Source organism: Euprymna scolopes, chromosome 6 (genome assembly GCF_053919585.1).
Source record: "Euprymna scolopes isolate OS-2025 chromosome 6, ASM5391958v1, whole genome shotgun sequence".
NCBI lineage: Eukaryota > Metazoa > Mollusca > Cephalopoda > Sepiida > Sepiolidae > Euprymna > Euprymna scolopes.
The window spans coordinates 12,791,606-12,807,691 of record NC_136487.1 but is presented as its reverse complement, the minus strand read 5'-3'; the positions used below and the strand labels follow the sequence as shown (position 1 = coordinate 12,807,691).

General features: G+C 36.5%; 1 protein-coding gene across 2 annotated transcripts in view; it reads left to right on the top strand.

The window, feature by feature from the left end:
* The first annotated feature begins 603 nt into the window (after positions 1-603).
* Positions 604-16,086, top strand: part of LOC145277518 (breast cancer anti-estrogen resistance protein 1-like) — a 306,077-nt gene continuing 290,594 nt past the window's right edge. The window contains exon 1 of one of the 2 annotated variants that reach the window (XM_080128947.1): positions 604-911. In XM_080128947.1, coding sequence (XP_079985073.1) covers positions 876-911 — 36 coding nt within the window. In that variant the 5' untranslated portion in view covers positions 604-875. The remainder of the gene's footprint in view (positions 912-16,086) is intronic. The other variant, XM_080128948.1, reaches the window with a different exon arrangement.

Sequence of the window (16,086 nt, the reverse complement as noted above, 5' to 3'; positions counted from 1 at the left end):
ACTGACATGCAAAAGTGCAAGTATAATGTGAACAGATATCTTGCTGCTCAACTCCCTATATAGTGTCCCTGTAGATATGGTCCTAAATAGTTCCCCTTGTGTCCAAGTGGTACTGTGCCTTGTTTGGGTGGGGGGTTGCGAGTAAATAAAAATGATAAAAGTGAATCAATATCACCCACCACCCACGTTGTGTCAACTTATAAGAGAGAGAGAGAGAGAGAGAGAGAGAGAGAGAGAGAGAGAGAGAGGGGGGGTGAGCTCAAGATAAGATATGGAAGTGAGGGAGTGTTCGTACTACGGTATAAACAAAAAGTAGAACAACTACAATGAAAACTAAAAAGAAAAACATAAAAAAAAACACGTTAACATAACGAAAAAGAAAGAATCTATGACGATGATGACGATGATGATGATATCTTAATGAGAAAGAAAATAAGAAAAGAAAAAGAATGTTTAAAATAGGCCGTTTTTACCTGTCCGCTTTTGAAAAAAGAAAAAAAAAGCACTTTTCACATAAACTAAATTATACCTCCACCCCTGTTCACACGCCCCACCCACCTCAATAAACTGGATTCTTCCCCCTCCCTCTCCCCTTCTCTTTCGAAATTAAAGTTTTGAGAGAGAGAGAGAAAATAGACTCATTTCACTGTAGCCTCGATAAAAATATTAAATAATAAAGAAAAAAATAAAAATGTTATCTTCTGTCGTCGACTGGATCTAAACATACGAAGGATTGATAGATTTACTTCTGTTGTCGGAACGTTTGAGATGAAAACTTTTAAAACTGGAAATAAGTACAATTTGGAAAGGACAGGTGCTTGATAAACTTTTCTCATGTTTTCTTGACAAAAAAAAACACACACACAAGCAAAATAATGTATTCACCGTTTAAAAAGCAGATAAATCAACAGGTGAGTAAAGGTTGATTTAAATTAATTTCAGTTTCGTAAAAAAGCATGAATTACTTAAAAAAAATAAATAAAATAAACCCCTAAAAATATTTATGAAACAACGTGGTGAACAAAACGGTAGCTGTATTTATCCGGTGTTTTCCGGATGAAGATATTTTTTTCCAGGTGGAGGAAAATGATTCATTTTAAAGTATAGCCATATGCTTGTATTTTTTTTTTTGGTATTATTATACAAACACCGTGACAGCGTTAGGGTTAGGGTTTAGGGTTAGGGTTAGGGTTAGGGGTTAGGGTTAGGGGTAGGGGTAATTCGCTGTCACGGTGTTTGTATAGTTTTACCTTTTTTTTTTTTTTGTACGTGTTGCGCTGAAATACTAACGTTATTATTTAGAAAGCTATTCTTAACATGGGGATCGAGTTGTGTTCTGTAACTATTGTCTTTTCATCTAACAATTTAATAAACAAATACATCGCAAAAAGTGAAGGCAAATTTATACTTGGTTTCTACCTTAACATTTTTCTTTAAAATAACTACTTAAATAAGTTTTCAGGTATGCTGAAAACGAATATAGCATTTAAATTTTCCGCAGGTAAGTAGTTTTCCGGATATTAAGTAATGTACTTCCTTGTGTTGGCTGCGGTGACATAGATGCATAAGAACCATTTTTTTTTTTTTTTTAATAGGACATTTTTGTATTTTTTTATTTTATTTATTTATTTATATATTTTTTTTTTTTTACGAGAGTACCTTTACCTATCGTATTATAAACACCCAACCTCCCCATGTTAAGAACGGCCTTCGGAATAAACATACCCCCTCCCTCACCCTCGGAAGCCGTTCTTAACATGGGGGTGGGGAGTGTTTATACTACACTGAATACTCTCGTAAAAATACCCTTTGGTGCTTATATATTTTTGGTACCGCGCTATTTTTAAATAGTTTTTTTCAGGTTAAATTCAAGTTTCACGAAATATTTTTTTGTTATTAATTTTTAGGTGGAAGCACAGAATAGTTCCAAAACACGATCCCCTCCCCATGTTAAGAATGGCTTCCGAAATAACATTACAGCGCCGTACAAAAAAAAATACGTAAATACCTAGCCCCGTTTTTTTTTTTTTTTTTTTTCATTCTAATAAATATTTCGGTTGGTGCAAAATATCCTTTTTTGACGTTCAACTAATATATATATATATATATATATATATATATATATATATATATATATTATTTTTGCACCAATCTAATACAGCGTGTGTTTATCAAAGTTACGAATGCGAGAAAACACGTACAGGGTGTTTTCTGTTTAGTCTGCACCGTTTTTTTTTTTTTTTTTTTTAATTATGTCTGGTAAAATGATAAAATATTACAACATTCTTTTAGTGAATGACTGGGATTTTTTTTTTTTTTTTAACTTTAATTATTTGGTACTTTTGCAGAATACGAAGCGTGCTGAAATAATGTTATTATTTAGAAACCCAGGTACTTCTGCGTTTATCAACCCGCGCTTTCCACGTTGTTTTGTGCTCTGCTCGACAGATGACGGGAAGAACCGGAAACGGCGTCGCCATTCTTAACATGGGGGGGGGGGTTGTAACTATTTATTTATTTATTTATTTTTATCCTAGTGCACTTATTGGACCGCTTATATATATATATATATATATTACATTGATACAGAGGAGACACCACACCAGTTCCCGTTAGATCACGAAAGTTAAGCAAAAGTTTTACGATATTTTTGGGGTATTTTTTTACGAACTGCCCCACCCAGCGTAGCATAAACAACCCCATATTAAGAACGGCTTTCGGAATACCCCCCCCCCAAAAAAAAAACTCCCCATGTTAAGAACGGCTTTTGAGGTTGGGGGTTTATTCCGAAAACCGTTCTTAACACATGGGGAGATTGGGGTGTTTATAATACGCTGAGGTGGGCACGCCGTAAAAAAATTACCCTTTTTTTAAGTTGTTAGGTGAAAGTACAGAATAGGTACAAAACACCTTCCTCTCCCTATGTTAAGAATGGCTTTCTAAATAACAATATTTTTACAGCACGGTTCAATAAGTGCACCACTGCACCAGTACCTTTTTTTTTTTTTTTTTTTTTGTAATAAGGCTTGCCAGTTTTTTCCGATTATTCTCGTCATCTGCCGGGCACATCCGAGTAAATTCGTGTAAATCGTGGGTCGATAAAAATGCAGAAACCCGTTCTTAAAATAAGGAAGGGCTGGTGTTTTATAACTATTCTGTACTTTCCCCTAACAATTTAATAAACTAAAGATACCGTAAAACTTGATTGCTAATCCTATCGGGGAATGCCGACGGCGGGCTGTCCAGTAAGTCACTTTTTGTTGATCCGAATGCCTCTCCTCGGGGGAACTGACTTTCCAATCCCACTTTCCGACAGTAGTGTCATATTCCTTGCTATGGGGGAAAAATAACTACAGATACCGTAAAACTTGAATTTAACTTGAAAATATTATTTTTTTTTTTTAAAATAGCGCAGTCGCCGCAGTACTGTAAGAAATTATTTCTCACATCCCAATTTATTCCCTGCAGAGGCAAACGAATCCACAAATACAAAAGCCATACCTTTCAAACTCAAAATTTATTCAAAACTAACAGTAATGAAAGTTTATTGCCTCTGGTATAGTCCATTTTCATAACTGTGGCCAATTTTGCCTCTATAGCATAGAGCAGGTAGTATGAACTCCTATTGTCGGAGTGTTAGCCCTTTGTTCCTCGAAAGGATCCATGTATATTCATAGTGTACTCGGCGGGAAGGTTGGCGCGAATAATTAGGCATAATGCAAGTCGCCTGAAACTCTAGTTGAATTGAGATAAGATCCAATATTTGGTAAATAAAACATGAAGAAATGCTCATGAATGTCATCTTGTAATCAGGATAATTTCAGCAATATAAAATTGTCTCTGCTTGTAGAGATGTGATCCTTCATTCACCAATAGTTTGGTGATACAACATGAAGAAATTGGCGTAGCTTCCTTCACGTATAGGAGCTGCTGAATTGGAGTCCATCCCTTGCCGAGTTCCTGCTTGGACTGAAAATAAAAGCATGATACAAAAAGGGTGCCAAGCAATTCACTTGACTCCTTCAAAATTAACCAATCACGGCCAACCACCAAACTGCGTGGGCGGCCTAAACAAAAAAGATAGCGAATGTAAATGGAATTTTGCACAGTACCTTCTCTGCATGAGTAGCAATTATGTTTTTATTTTTTATTTATTTTCTTTATTTTTTTCGATGCTTGTTTACATTTGTGATCTTTTAAACTTACACATTTCAGGTGAAAACATTATTACGTACTTATGTGTCATAGTGAAATGAATATGTGTTATAACTTATTTAAAAGTGTTTATTCACCTAAAAATAAAAGTAGTGTAAACCCTGTTTTTTTATATACGGTATAATCACAAAAAACAAAGTGGTGGTCTCAGTCGAGCCTCAATAATCGCTCAAAAATCGAAAATAAACAAAAATACTGCTAGAAACACGTCCAGTAAATGTTACCAACTTTTCCATTTACCTGGTTAAGTTTATTTTGTGTTTAAAATTATTTTATAATCACCTTTTTAAAACTTATGCCATTTTTATTTTAAGTTCTTACTTTTTTTATATACGGTATAATCACATTGACACACTGGTGCCCGTCAGATCACTGAAGTTAAGCAACGTTGTGCATGGTAAGTACTAAATGGGTGACCATTTGGGAATTCCAGGTGCTGTATGTGCTCTCCGCTTATCTCGGCATTGTTTCCAGTCATCTTGGATTTCTCTTTTTAGACTCAAATTGTACCGATTTTGGAGAGGGGTGGTTGGGATTGTGCAACCCTTGCCTCATAATTACATGTGCAATTATCCTTACAGAAGGTGTAGTGACCACTACTTATGGCTGGAACAAATCTTCAGCGGAGACATTTTTGTAGCAATCACTGTTTCAATGCCCATGAGTATCAGAATGCGCAAAGACATAACGTTGTTATTTGGCCACCGACACAAATATTAAGGAACTACTTGCGTTTCATGCGTAGTGATACACCAGACAAGCTGGAACATTCCAGAACGTCTCTATATAAAGATTCGCCCACGAAAATCAAATCAGTTTAGTTTTGTTTCAGTTTCCTCAATATTGGATCTAAAAATAGCTCCGCCCTTTGAAGGCATTAAAATTCCCCATCTTGAATTTGTGCGCCAAGCACATGATCTTTGAATTCTCATCATGGAAAATTATCACATCGAATGGGAATTTAAATCTTCTTTCTTAACAATGTTGTGTTTTTTTTTTTCTTAATTACTGTTTTCTTATGTGATGAACACACACATGCATGCAATTCGCTTACATGGACTGTTTTCCTCTCAGAAAATAACCACATTCAAGCCACATGTGACCACGACCACCAAGATATAGAAGGCCTGTTAACTGAAAAATGTCTGCAGGCAATGTAGATAAGATTTGTCAGACTGTCAGTACTATATGAAGGCCATTTGAAAAAGGATTTTGCGTGCCTGAAATTATTACCACCAACAGAGGTAAACCGTTAGATTTTTGTCTTTTCACTGAACTTTCATGTTTACTTGGATGCAAGCATATACAGACAGCACCTTATCATCTGTCCTCAAACAGCTTGGTTGAACGCTTCCATTGCCAACTGAAAACTTCCTTAAAAGCACATTCCAATGCTAATAATTGGATGAAATGCTTTCCTCTCGTACTCCTCGGTGTCAGATATACCATTAAAATGGGCATTGGACTCACAGCTGCTGAGATTCTGTACGGAACACCTCTGACATTACCAGAACAAATGATTGCACCGACCACCATTAGAAACACACTGGACCTGACTAGCTGTACATCTCGTTTGAAGTACATGTCGAGGCCATAACATGTCGAACCATGGGGGGGAGATACACCACACGAATCAAGACGGAAAGCAACTACTGTCTTTACTTGCCTTCCGAGATTACAACCATGGCTCTCCAATATGGAGAGCCGTAGTCGCTGGCACTGTTAAAACAGCTGGGCCGCATGCATGCGGGTAAGATGTTGGTTTACATTTAAACTTTTGCATGTTAGTAGAGTCACAGAATCAAGAAACAGGAAGCAAGGAGGTAATTCAAAATTTGTGGAATTCTCTCTCTGTTTCCTGTTTCACTGACTGTACTAACCTGGAGAAGTTTAAATCTAATGTGAACAAACATTAATGCAAACATCGTCAAAGCATTTTTTTCCCCCCAGCATTTTTGTTAATATTTGCAAAACTCTTGTCAAGCTTGTTGAACATTGGAATCGCATCAATTGTGAAAACTGTGTTGACAATTTGGGTTAAATTGACACCAGATTTGTGACATCAACTAAAAACTGCAATTCTCTTTAGTCATTCATGCATACATTTTAGGGCACATTTTTGATGGTCTGTTGCATCTAAGCTTGAAATCGCATTTTTGCTGCTAAGCCTAAATCTGAGCCAGGGCTGTTAACAAGACCCGAATAAAAGATCAATCACCTTCTCTTCATGGACGATCCCAAGCAGTATGTCAACACAGATGCTGACTTAAGTCGACTCTTGCAAATTATACATAACTTCTCCAGAGATATTGGAATAAAGTTTGGTTTGGACAAATGTGCCATCAGAGCTGGGAAGAAGATCCAATCGGAAAACCTACAACTTGATGAAAATACTGACATCAAAGACCTAGAAGAGCAGGAAAAATACAAATACTTTGGCATAGAAGAGATGAGAGAAAAAACTTGGTCATAGATATATACGCCGTGTAAGGAAAACTTGTACAACTGAGCTTACAAACAAAAACAAAATAACTGCAATTAATCAACTAGCCATAAAAAGACTAGACACTAAAAAGACTAGCCATAAAAAGACTAGACACTAAAAAGACTAGCCATAAAAAGACTAGACACTAAAAAGACTAACCATAAAAAGACTAGATACTAAAAAGACTAGTCATAAAAAACTAGACACAAAAAAACAAGGAAAATGTTAACACTGTAGAGAATAACATCCAGAAACCAACACCATGCCAAGTATTTTCTGGATGAATTCATACAAATAAAGAAGGCTCCAGAGTTAAAAAGAGAATCACTTCACCATTGTGATGAGGATAGGATTGTAATGGCTGTGCAAGATCAACGCTTAATGATCGATGCTTTTTGATGAGTGGTCTCAGCAATGGCAACAAGTGCAGGTTCTGCTACACAGAAGTAGAAAGTGTGAGTCACGTGACACCCAGCTGTAAGATTCTGCTGGGGATGACTGCTATACGATGCGACACAATGAAGTGTGTAAATATGTCCAGTGGACGATCTATAAAAAGTTGAATATTGAATGCAGCAGCAAGTCTCGAAATATTCACTGCCCGAAAATATTTAACCAATAAACTCTTAAACTAATGGTCATATAACACTGAAATTAACCGGAAATATTAATCATACACCAAGAACGGTTTATAACAAGTAAAATCTTTGTTTGGATAGATGAATAACGCATACAGAAATATGTCAACAAGTTGAAATGCAAAATATTCAACATATTTTTATTTTTTTGCACATGCACAAATTCATTCATTGCTTGAAGTGGGTTAATTTTAAATCTTTCTTATTTATTTCTAGATAGCTCAAATAGTAGGAAACGTGGCTGGGGTGCTAAATGTTCTGGTTTCAATTCTAGCTGATGGCACACAATTCATTTTTTTTTTTTAACTTGAAATCAGTTGCATATCTCATATTCAATAGAAAATTCTGTAATAATAAATATGGAATATGCATAAATTAAAATATATTTAAGCGTATTTTACAACTGGACCGGGCAAGACCAGGCGCCCTTCCTTGCTAGTCAGAAATAAATCCTAGTATGGTTAGTTATAAATAGATCAACCAGTACAACTCACTTTGAATGGAGGATATCTTCAGCTGATTGATCACTTTAATTCTCGTTTTCATTATTTTACCCTTTAGTTCTTACATTCCCTGCGTGATGTTTCTGACAAAAGAGGAAGAATTGCTGTTTTCTGAGTCGAAATCTATACATCTAACACTTATCGTCGACTAGTTTTTGATCTTGAAATAGTATTTTTTATAGCCTATTACGTCAAGTGGATCCATGCCTTGTCTGGAGCAATTTTCATTTTAAAAAGCCTGGTTATTGTTAAGGTGGGAAATTCGATACACCATCAAAGGTTGCATCCATTAAGTTCGTATGTGAACAGTTTTCCAGTATGATCGTTCCTTTTTCCTTGCCTTCCCACGAGGGCAGAGTTAGACACAAGGTCGGTTGTGGGAAAAATCCAGCTTCCAAAAAGAGGCACTTTGGATAGGAACAAAAATAAAAATTGTCTCGGTCATTAAGGATCTCTCCTCCACCGACCGAGGACAGAAAAGGTGAAGTGTAGCATCAGAACAAATACTACACTTTGATCTTGACCCAAAGGCCAGTATGATTGTTGATCGAATACATCTATCTTGCGTGTACATCGTTTGACCATACTACCCAGATTTCACAATATCTTCATCAGATTCGACTACATCACCAAATGAGAGGTTCTTGAACTGACTCGTTTATTATTGGTTGAGGGAAACTTATTAAAAGAAGCCGTTAATGTTTATTTTTATTTGCGGATTATTATCATATCACCTTCATAGATGTTTATTTTTATTTGCGGATTATTATCATATCACCTTCATAGATGTTTATTTTTATTTGCGGATTATTATCATATCACCTTCATAGATGTTTATTTTTATTTGCGGATTATTATCATATCACCTTCATAGATGTTTATTTTTATTTGCGGATTATTATCATATCACCTTCATAGATGTTTATTTTTATTTGCGGATTATTATCATATCACCTTCATAGATGTTTATTGTTTTCGTCACGTTTCGGCCAACTATTCTTCTGACCTTCTTCAAGTGGTTTGGAAAAGAATGCTGCATCTTTTAACTTTATCCTCAGTAATTACTGCCTTCCATAGTTGTTGTTGTTGCCTCATCACGTTTTGGCCAACTTATCCTCTGGCTTGCTTTGGATAGGATTGAAAAAAAAATAATATAAAAGCCTTTGATGTTTTGGACATGCCACACACCAGCCACCTTGGAATCTGGGTAAAAGCTAGCATTAACCACACACTACGTTTTTTTTTCTATAAAACGACATGCTGTGTAGGTGAGAGCCTGCCTAATCACTGTAAGGTCTGGTATGGAAACGATTAGTGGAATTTAATGCTGCAAGAGGGAATAACATCTGGGATGGGATGAGTCGGTGAAGCTGGAAGGGTGTAATTCATGGTGCGACTAAATCAGGACGATAGTCATATCACTCACACACACACACACACACACAGATAGTATCCCATCATCTTGTAGCATTTTCATACACAAACAAAAAATGTTCGAACAATACGCTAACGATTGTTAAACATTAACAAAGTGACGCTCATAGTCTTTTCACACAAACGTGCACTTGTGCACCCGTGCGTTATAGCTGATGAGCGATTACTAAACACAATCAATTAAATGAAAATATTTTTTGTTTTACATATGTGTGTGGTCTAATCTTCATTCTTGATCATCGTTTTTCTATGTGGTCTTCTTGGATTGCTGGATCGTCTAGTGGCTGTTTAACTCAGACAAATAACCAGTGTATGAAAGCACTTGTTGATTTTAAAGGTTTTATTGTTATTCTTTCAAAATGGGAGAGACCGGAAATTTCTTCCCTATAAAAGATAAGCTAAAATTAATTTCTTAATTAATTTCCTTACTTTAAAATTAGTCATGAACGGACAGTCTCAAGGAGATTCACTTTGATCCCTACAATCTATTTGTAACACTTTCATTACGCAAAATATTCAATGAAGGGAACCGCATCATCTTTTCACACAAACGCATACTTGTACCCACGTGCGTTATCGCTGGTGAGCGATCAAGAAGCAAATCAATAAAATCTCTTTAACAAACGTGACCTGCTTTTCTTTCTTTGATCGTTGCTTTTCTATGTGTGCTGTTCTTTGTATGATTGTGTCGTCTATTGGCTGTCAATTGGTTGTTCAACTCAAGATGAATAAAACTTATGGAAACACAAGGAGACTTGTTGGTAGTTTTAAAGGTTTGATTGGGGAAATATGTTCGTTCATGAAGGGAGAAACCAAAATTAATTCCTTATCAAAAAAAATGCTAAAATTAACTTTTTAATTTTCTTACTTGACCTCCACAATGATCGATGAATGGACAATCTCGATGAAATATTCACTACATTGTTGGGCACGTCTGATATGGCCGCTTCCTCACCTCAAAACTGCTTCGAAACTCTGTGCCGTCTTGAATACACAATGTATTTTCTATCTAATAATCTGACACCTGCTTCTAGCATGTCTTATCTAGGGTGCTAATCCTTGACCTCTATCGCCTAACTCACCGGGTGCACTGGCTCTGTCTGCCACTAGACCCTCCTAATATCCACTTAATGAAATACACTTGAAATTCATACTAGTGAACATAATCTCCACCTACTGGTGTAGGGTCCCAATATATAACAATCATTTTACTATTATTTTATTAATAAAAAAATCAGATTGTAAGCACAAAAAATGTCTTTAAAAGATCCAGCTTTGATAAAGTCCAAAACCAGCTTCAAAATCTAGTAGGTGATACCCTGTTCTCTTCCCTGCAACCTATTTCCCACAGAAGAGACGTTGCAAGCCTGTTTCTGCTTTGTCATTATTTTCATGGCAAATGCTCGACTGAACTCCAATCTATAGTCCTCCCTCACCAAACTTTCACAAAACACTCGACTAGTTACAACCACTATATACGATTTCCCCCACTCTCTATCTGTGCCGAAATCTAAATGCAGATTCCATGAACAAAGCTTCTTTCCCAGTACTGCCTGTGGAACACTGTTCCGCTGTCCTGCTTCTCAGTTGAATACAACATGGTAGTCTTCAGTTCCAATGTAAACAAGTTCTTGTTGAGCCGTCTCCATAAATAATAAAATTCTACCCAATTTACACCAGTAACGATTACTACACTACTACCGTACATTCATTAATCCTTATCCTTGAGTAGCCTTTGGGCCTTGATAAGTGGTGACTTTCGGGTAAAAAAAAAAAAGAAAAAAGTGAATCATCTCTGCAATGCAATACAAATCTAATCTTTCAGCATTTGTATATTTTTAAAATTGACTCGGTCAAACTGACAGTAAGATTAAAACCCTAAATTCTTATTCATAATAAAAAAACAGCTTGGCTTTTTATTATACTTGGTCATAAATTATGCAAACAAAATCCAAAGGTCAACCAATTTGCATATTTCTACAAAACAAACTCTCATTAATTAATTATTCATTTTTTTTATATAATTATTCGATGATTGTTTGTATTTTGTCTAGAAGTGTAAGCCATATTTAGTTTCAGAATAGTTTCCGATGGTTCGTTGCTCTACACAAGTCCTGGGAGGTGACTGGTTTGTAGCAGACAGTTCTCGAGTCGGAATCCACAGAGCAAAACATTCTTCCCGGGTTGAGACGGAGAAAACATATGTGAAATTGCTACAGAAAGGTTTAATATTTATGGAGCAATTCTGGCTTCTGATTGGTTGGTAGCAGAACGTGAATTAATTCGATTCGTCAGTTCCTAGCAGCATCGTTTATAAATAGAATCTCCTGATTATGCGGGATCATACCCCTATTATATTGTAACATTTTGCTATAAACCAAATTCCATTTTCAAATATTTTCTATATTTTCGTGGATAAATATCATGGCACTTCGTGTGAAAAGAGTTCTTTATGATCATTTTCGGTCAATTGTTTGTGTGTGTGTGTGTGTGTGTGTGTGTGTGTGTGTGTGTGTGTGTGTGTGTGTGTGTGTGTGTGTGTGTGTGTGCTTTGTAATTCTTGGTTTCTTGAATTTTCCTGGGTAATGCCAGCACGCTGGTCCTGCTAGTTGCATACATTACGTTTTTATTTGTCAAAATCTTTTGGGTTTTTTTCACATCCTGATTTGCAATGCAACACATTATCTTACTTTTTTCTTTCCCCAGCATATCTTATATAAAGCTGTTCTTATTTTAAAGTTTTCTTTTCTTTTCCATTACATTTCTTTTTTTATAGTTTCATAAACTTGTATTTATGACCTAATCACGTTGATTCACCGGTTCTCGTTAAATCCCCAAAGTTAAGCAACGTTGAACCTAGTCAGTACCAGATAAGTTGTCATTTAGGAATATTAAGTGCTGTATGTAGGAGGATATCATCACATCCCCGCAAGAACTGAAAAAACCTATCGTCATATCCCCTGACTGAGATATCCATGTGACTGGGTACGTCTTGTTAATTTAAGATTTCCATGTCACTTACTCCTTCAAAGGAAACCAGTTCAACTTACCTAAGGTGAATGCTGTATCGTTTTTTCTTTTCTTTCTCTTTTTTTTTTTTTTTTTTTTTTTTTTTTTTTTTGTTTTTGTTTTTTATAAATCTGTTGAGTGTGGCACCCCTACAGATTCTGACGATGGACTATTCCTGACGTCATTTCCGGTAAACGGGTTCTGCTTTCCAGTCAGTCGACACCCGGTACTACTGGGCTGGCCACAGAAGTGTGATGTCTGCACAGATGCTGCACTCAAATTAATTTCCTTAGTCAATGGAGGGGGAAACCCTTCTATACTAAGGCAATTTTATTTTTGCAAAATTCCCAACATTAAACCGACCTTGTGTCACATTTTGTTTCGTGGACCTAAGGACTCAGGGGAAGAGAGTCGTAACATTAGTTGAGCAGAGTTCGCACCCAACTAACTTTTACTTGTCTGTATTTCTGTTAAATATCTTATTCATTTCACTGTTTCCGAGTCTTCGCGTTATTCTTTTCAACATTTACACCATAATACTATGTAACCTGATTGGGCAAAATTCCAACATTACAGCAGTGTTGATTTGTTAATTGGACAAATTTCTCCCGAAAGAGTATACCAGTTGTCTTACAGTCCAAATAAAATATGAGCGTAAATATTTTTTTTTTCAAAATTCATTCCTGCTGTTGAAGAAAACGCTGACTTCATGTCGAAAAACTTCTCCTTTTTCTTTTTTTTTTTTTTTTTTTTTTTTCTCGGTTAAACAAAATGTTTGTAGTCTTCGTGTAGCCTTTGTTTTTATTCTTTTCCCCTCTTAAATACCAAAAATGGCAGCAGATAAGTGAAATTATTTGCCTTTTCATCAGTTTTATTGTTGTTTTATGTTTTTTTTTTCTAATGAACTACTTTTTACTTCATTTTGTCGCCAGCCTCTTCCTCTCTTTAAAAAATTCCTTTCACGAACCAGCGCATGACATAAACAAAAATCACATTGTTATTATCAAGGCCAACGCATTACAGAAGACATACATAATAAATTATTAAATTCCAACAAAATGAAAATATTTTCAATAGAAATTCCAATTCTTATTTTTTGGTTATTAACTAACGACACATGTTTTCCTTATTAAGAACTTCTTCAGCTAGTTGTACATTTGAATTGTTCCTTTTATATATATGTTCCCCTTCTTGGGTTGAGCTTTCTGGTAAGTGAAATCGTCAATTGCCTACAACATATGATGTAATGCTTTTTCTGTAAACAAATTGATCTTTTGGCATTTGACAATGTTTATCATTCTGATTTCGTTCATTCTGAGCGGCAGCCATTGATAGTCAAGTGTTAGAAAGGCCATCTAGACAACCAAATTCTGTCCAGGCTTGAGGTAGTTGCCTGTCGAGGTGCACTGAAAAGCTATGATACAGTAAAACATGTCTGCAGATGAGTGTGTATGTATGTGTGTGTGTATATATATATATATATATATATATATATATATATATATATGCATACGAGGGGCGTGCAATAAGTAATGCCCCTGACCCCCTTCTAGTTGTTTGATCTAGCTGAAATTTTGCATGTGCAATGATTTATAGCTCTACGGGTTATGTGGCAAATTACAGCTCTGAACTAATTGTGGTTTCTGTTTTACAGGTGTTTGAACTGAGTCAGGTGTGAAATGAAGCCTGTTGAATGTCGAGCCGTGATCCGGTTTTTGTATTTGAAAGGACGCACACCACAGGAGACTTTTGATGAAATGAAAGAAACTTATGGTGATAATGCCCCATCATATGACCTTGTAAAACGCTGATATCGTGAATTCAAAGATGGCCAGAAGTCTGTGGAAACAGCTCCCAAACCTGGTCGCCCCCCGCCTTCTGCTATTGATGAGGCATCTGTTTGTCAAGTTGAGGCTGCCATTTTGGAAGATCAGCGCATTACTATTTGCCAAATAGCCCAAGATGTCAAGATTAGTACAGGGTCTGTGGAAACTATCATTCATGACCATTTGCATATGCATAAGGTGTCTGCCAGATGGATTCCCAGGTTGCTTACACCATTCCAGAAGCGAGAACACATCAAGTACTTGAGGATGAATTTGGAGATGTGCCAAGAAGATGAGTCAAAGTTTTTCAAAAGACTAATTACACAGGATGAAACCTGGGTCCATAACTATGATTCAGAGACCAAAGCTCAGTCAATGCAGTGGAAGCACTTAGACTCACCACCTCCAAAGAATGCAAGGGTGCAGCCCTCTGCTGGCAAGGTCATGCTCACAGTCCAGGACGGAGTAGTGATGACAGATTTCCTGGCAAAGGGTACCACAATTACAGGAGCCTATTATGCTTCACTTTTGAGGAAATTAAGGGAAGCTATCAAAAGCAAGAGGCGGGGCAAGATCAGAAAAGGTACCCTCCTCCTGCAGGACAACGCTCTGGTCCACAACTCGCATGTCACCAGATCAGAAGCACGGGCGTGTGGTTATGAAATCCTCCCCCATCCTCCCTACTCTCCTGACCTTAGACCTTCTGACTTTCACCTCTTCCCAGCCATGAAGTTGTTTTTGAAAGGAAAGCGTTTCCCAGATGATGCAGCCTTGATTTCTGAAGTCACGTCGTGGTTAGAGGACCAAGCTGGGGTGTTCTACAAAAACGGTCTCCAGAGCTGCATCAAACGATGGGAGAAATGCATAACTCTGGGTGGTTCCTATGTAGAGAAAGACTAATAACTGTGCCAAGTTCCGTTGCTCTACTGCTATGGAAAGTAGGCCAGGGGCATTACTTATTGCACGCCCCTCGTACATATACATTTCATCCTTGCAGAATCATAGTTTATTATTTGGATTAATTGGACAACTATTCTCATTTTGAGTGTTATTTTCACAACATTTCGATATATAATCTCCGACCTTTCTTAGGTTTATCAGGTCACTTCTGTTTACCTAAAAAATTTTCACACAATTTTGAATACAACCCTTCATTTAATTCACAGGAGTAGCGTGCTCTCGTTCCATCAGCCATGACCGAGTAGAAGAAGTCCTAAGTAATTTTCAGTTATATTTTGAGTGTCGCTGCACTGAGAATTGAACCTTCAACCTCCAGAAGAGTGTAATTTTATAATTGAATTGTACCAAGTACTTTATCCACTACGTCACAAGTTCCATTCAAAATTCTATGCAGACTCCCAAATTTGACAGAAAGATTCTAGAGTTTGAAGAAAGCCGGTGGTTAAATGACATTTAAAATGAGAACAATAGTCCAAAAAATCCAAATGAATAATCAATCCTCATCTCAAAAATTCCAAAACGTAACATAACTTTATCCATTCTTAATTCTTGCAATCATGCTAGCACTTGGTTCACCTTGTACTTCAATGGTATCGCTAAGAAAACATAATTTGTAAGCAACCTCACTAGCTCACAATATACTTTCTCCATATTTGAGTCTGCATCTCTTTCTATTGTTTTAAACTTTTTTCATGCAAAATAGGACACGAGTCAAAGAAGACTTGTAAGCATAAATATGGAGACAACATCATAAAAACCTCTCCCCTTTTGTAGAAATCTGAAAAATTGATTGGAAGTATCGCGGAAGTAGAGTGATTCTACTTTAAAAGTCTTGTGTACCTAATGCTTATAAGTACCACAAAAAATTGAATTGCATCCAACTCTCTTTCCAGCCCTGTCGATGGGGCATTAGAATACGCCAACTGCCCCCTTGCAGAGGGTAAAAGTCCCTCAATGAGAGGTCCTGGATATGACCTTAAACTATATCCAGTGGTGAGGCCCCAGCTTGTCGGCTT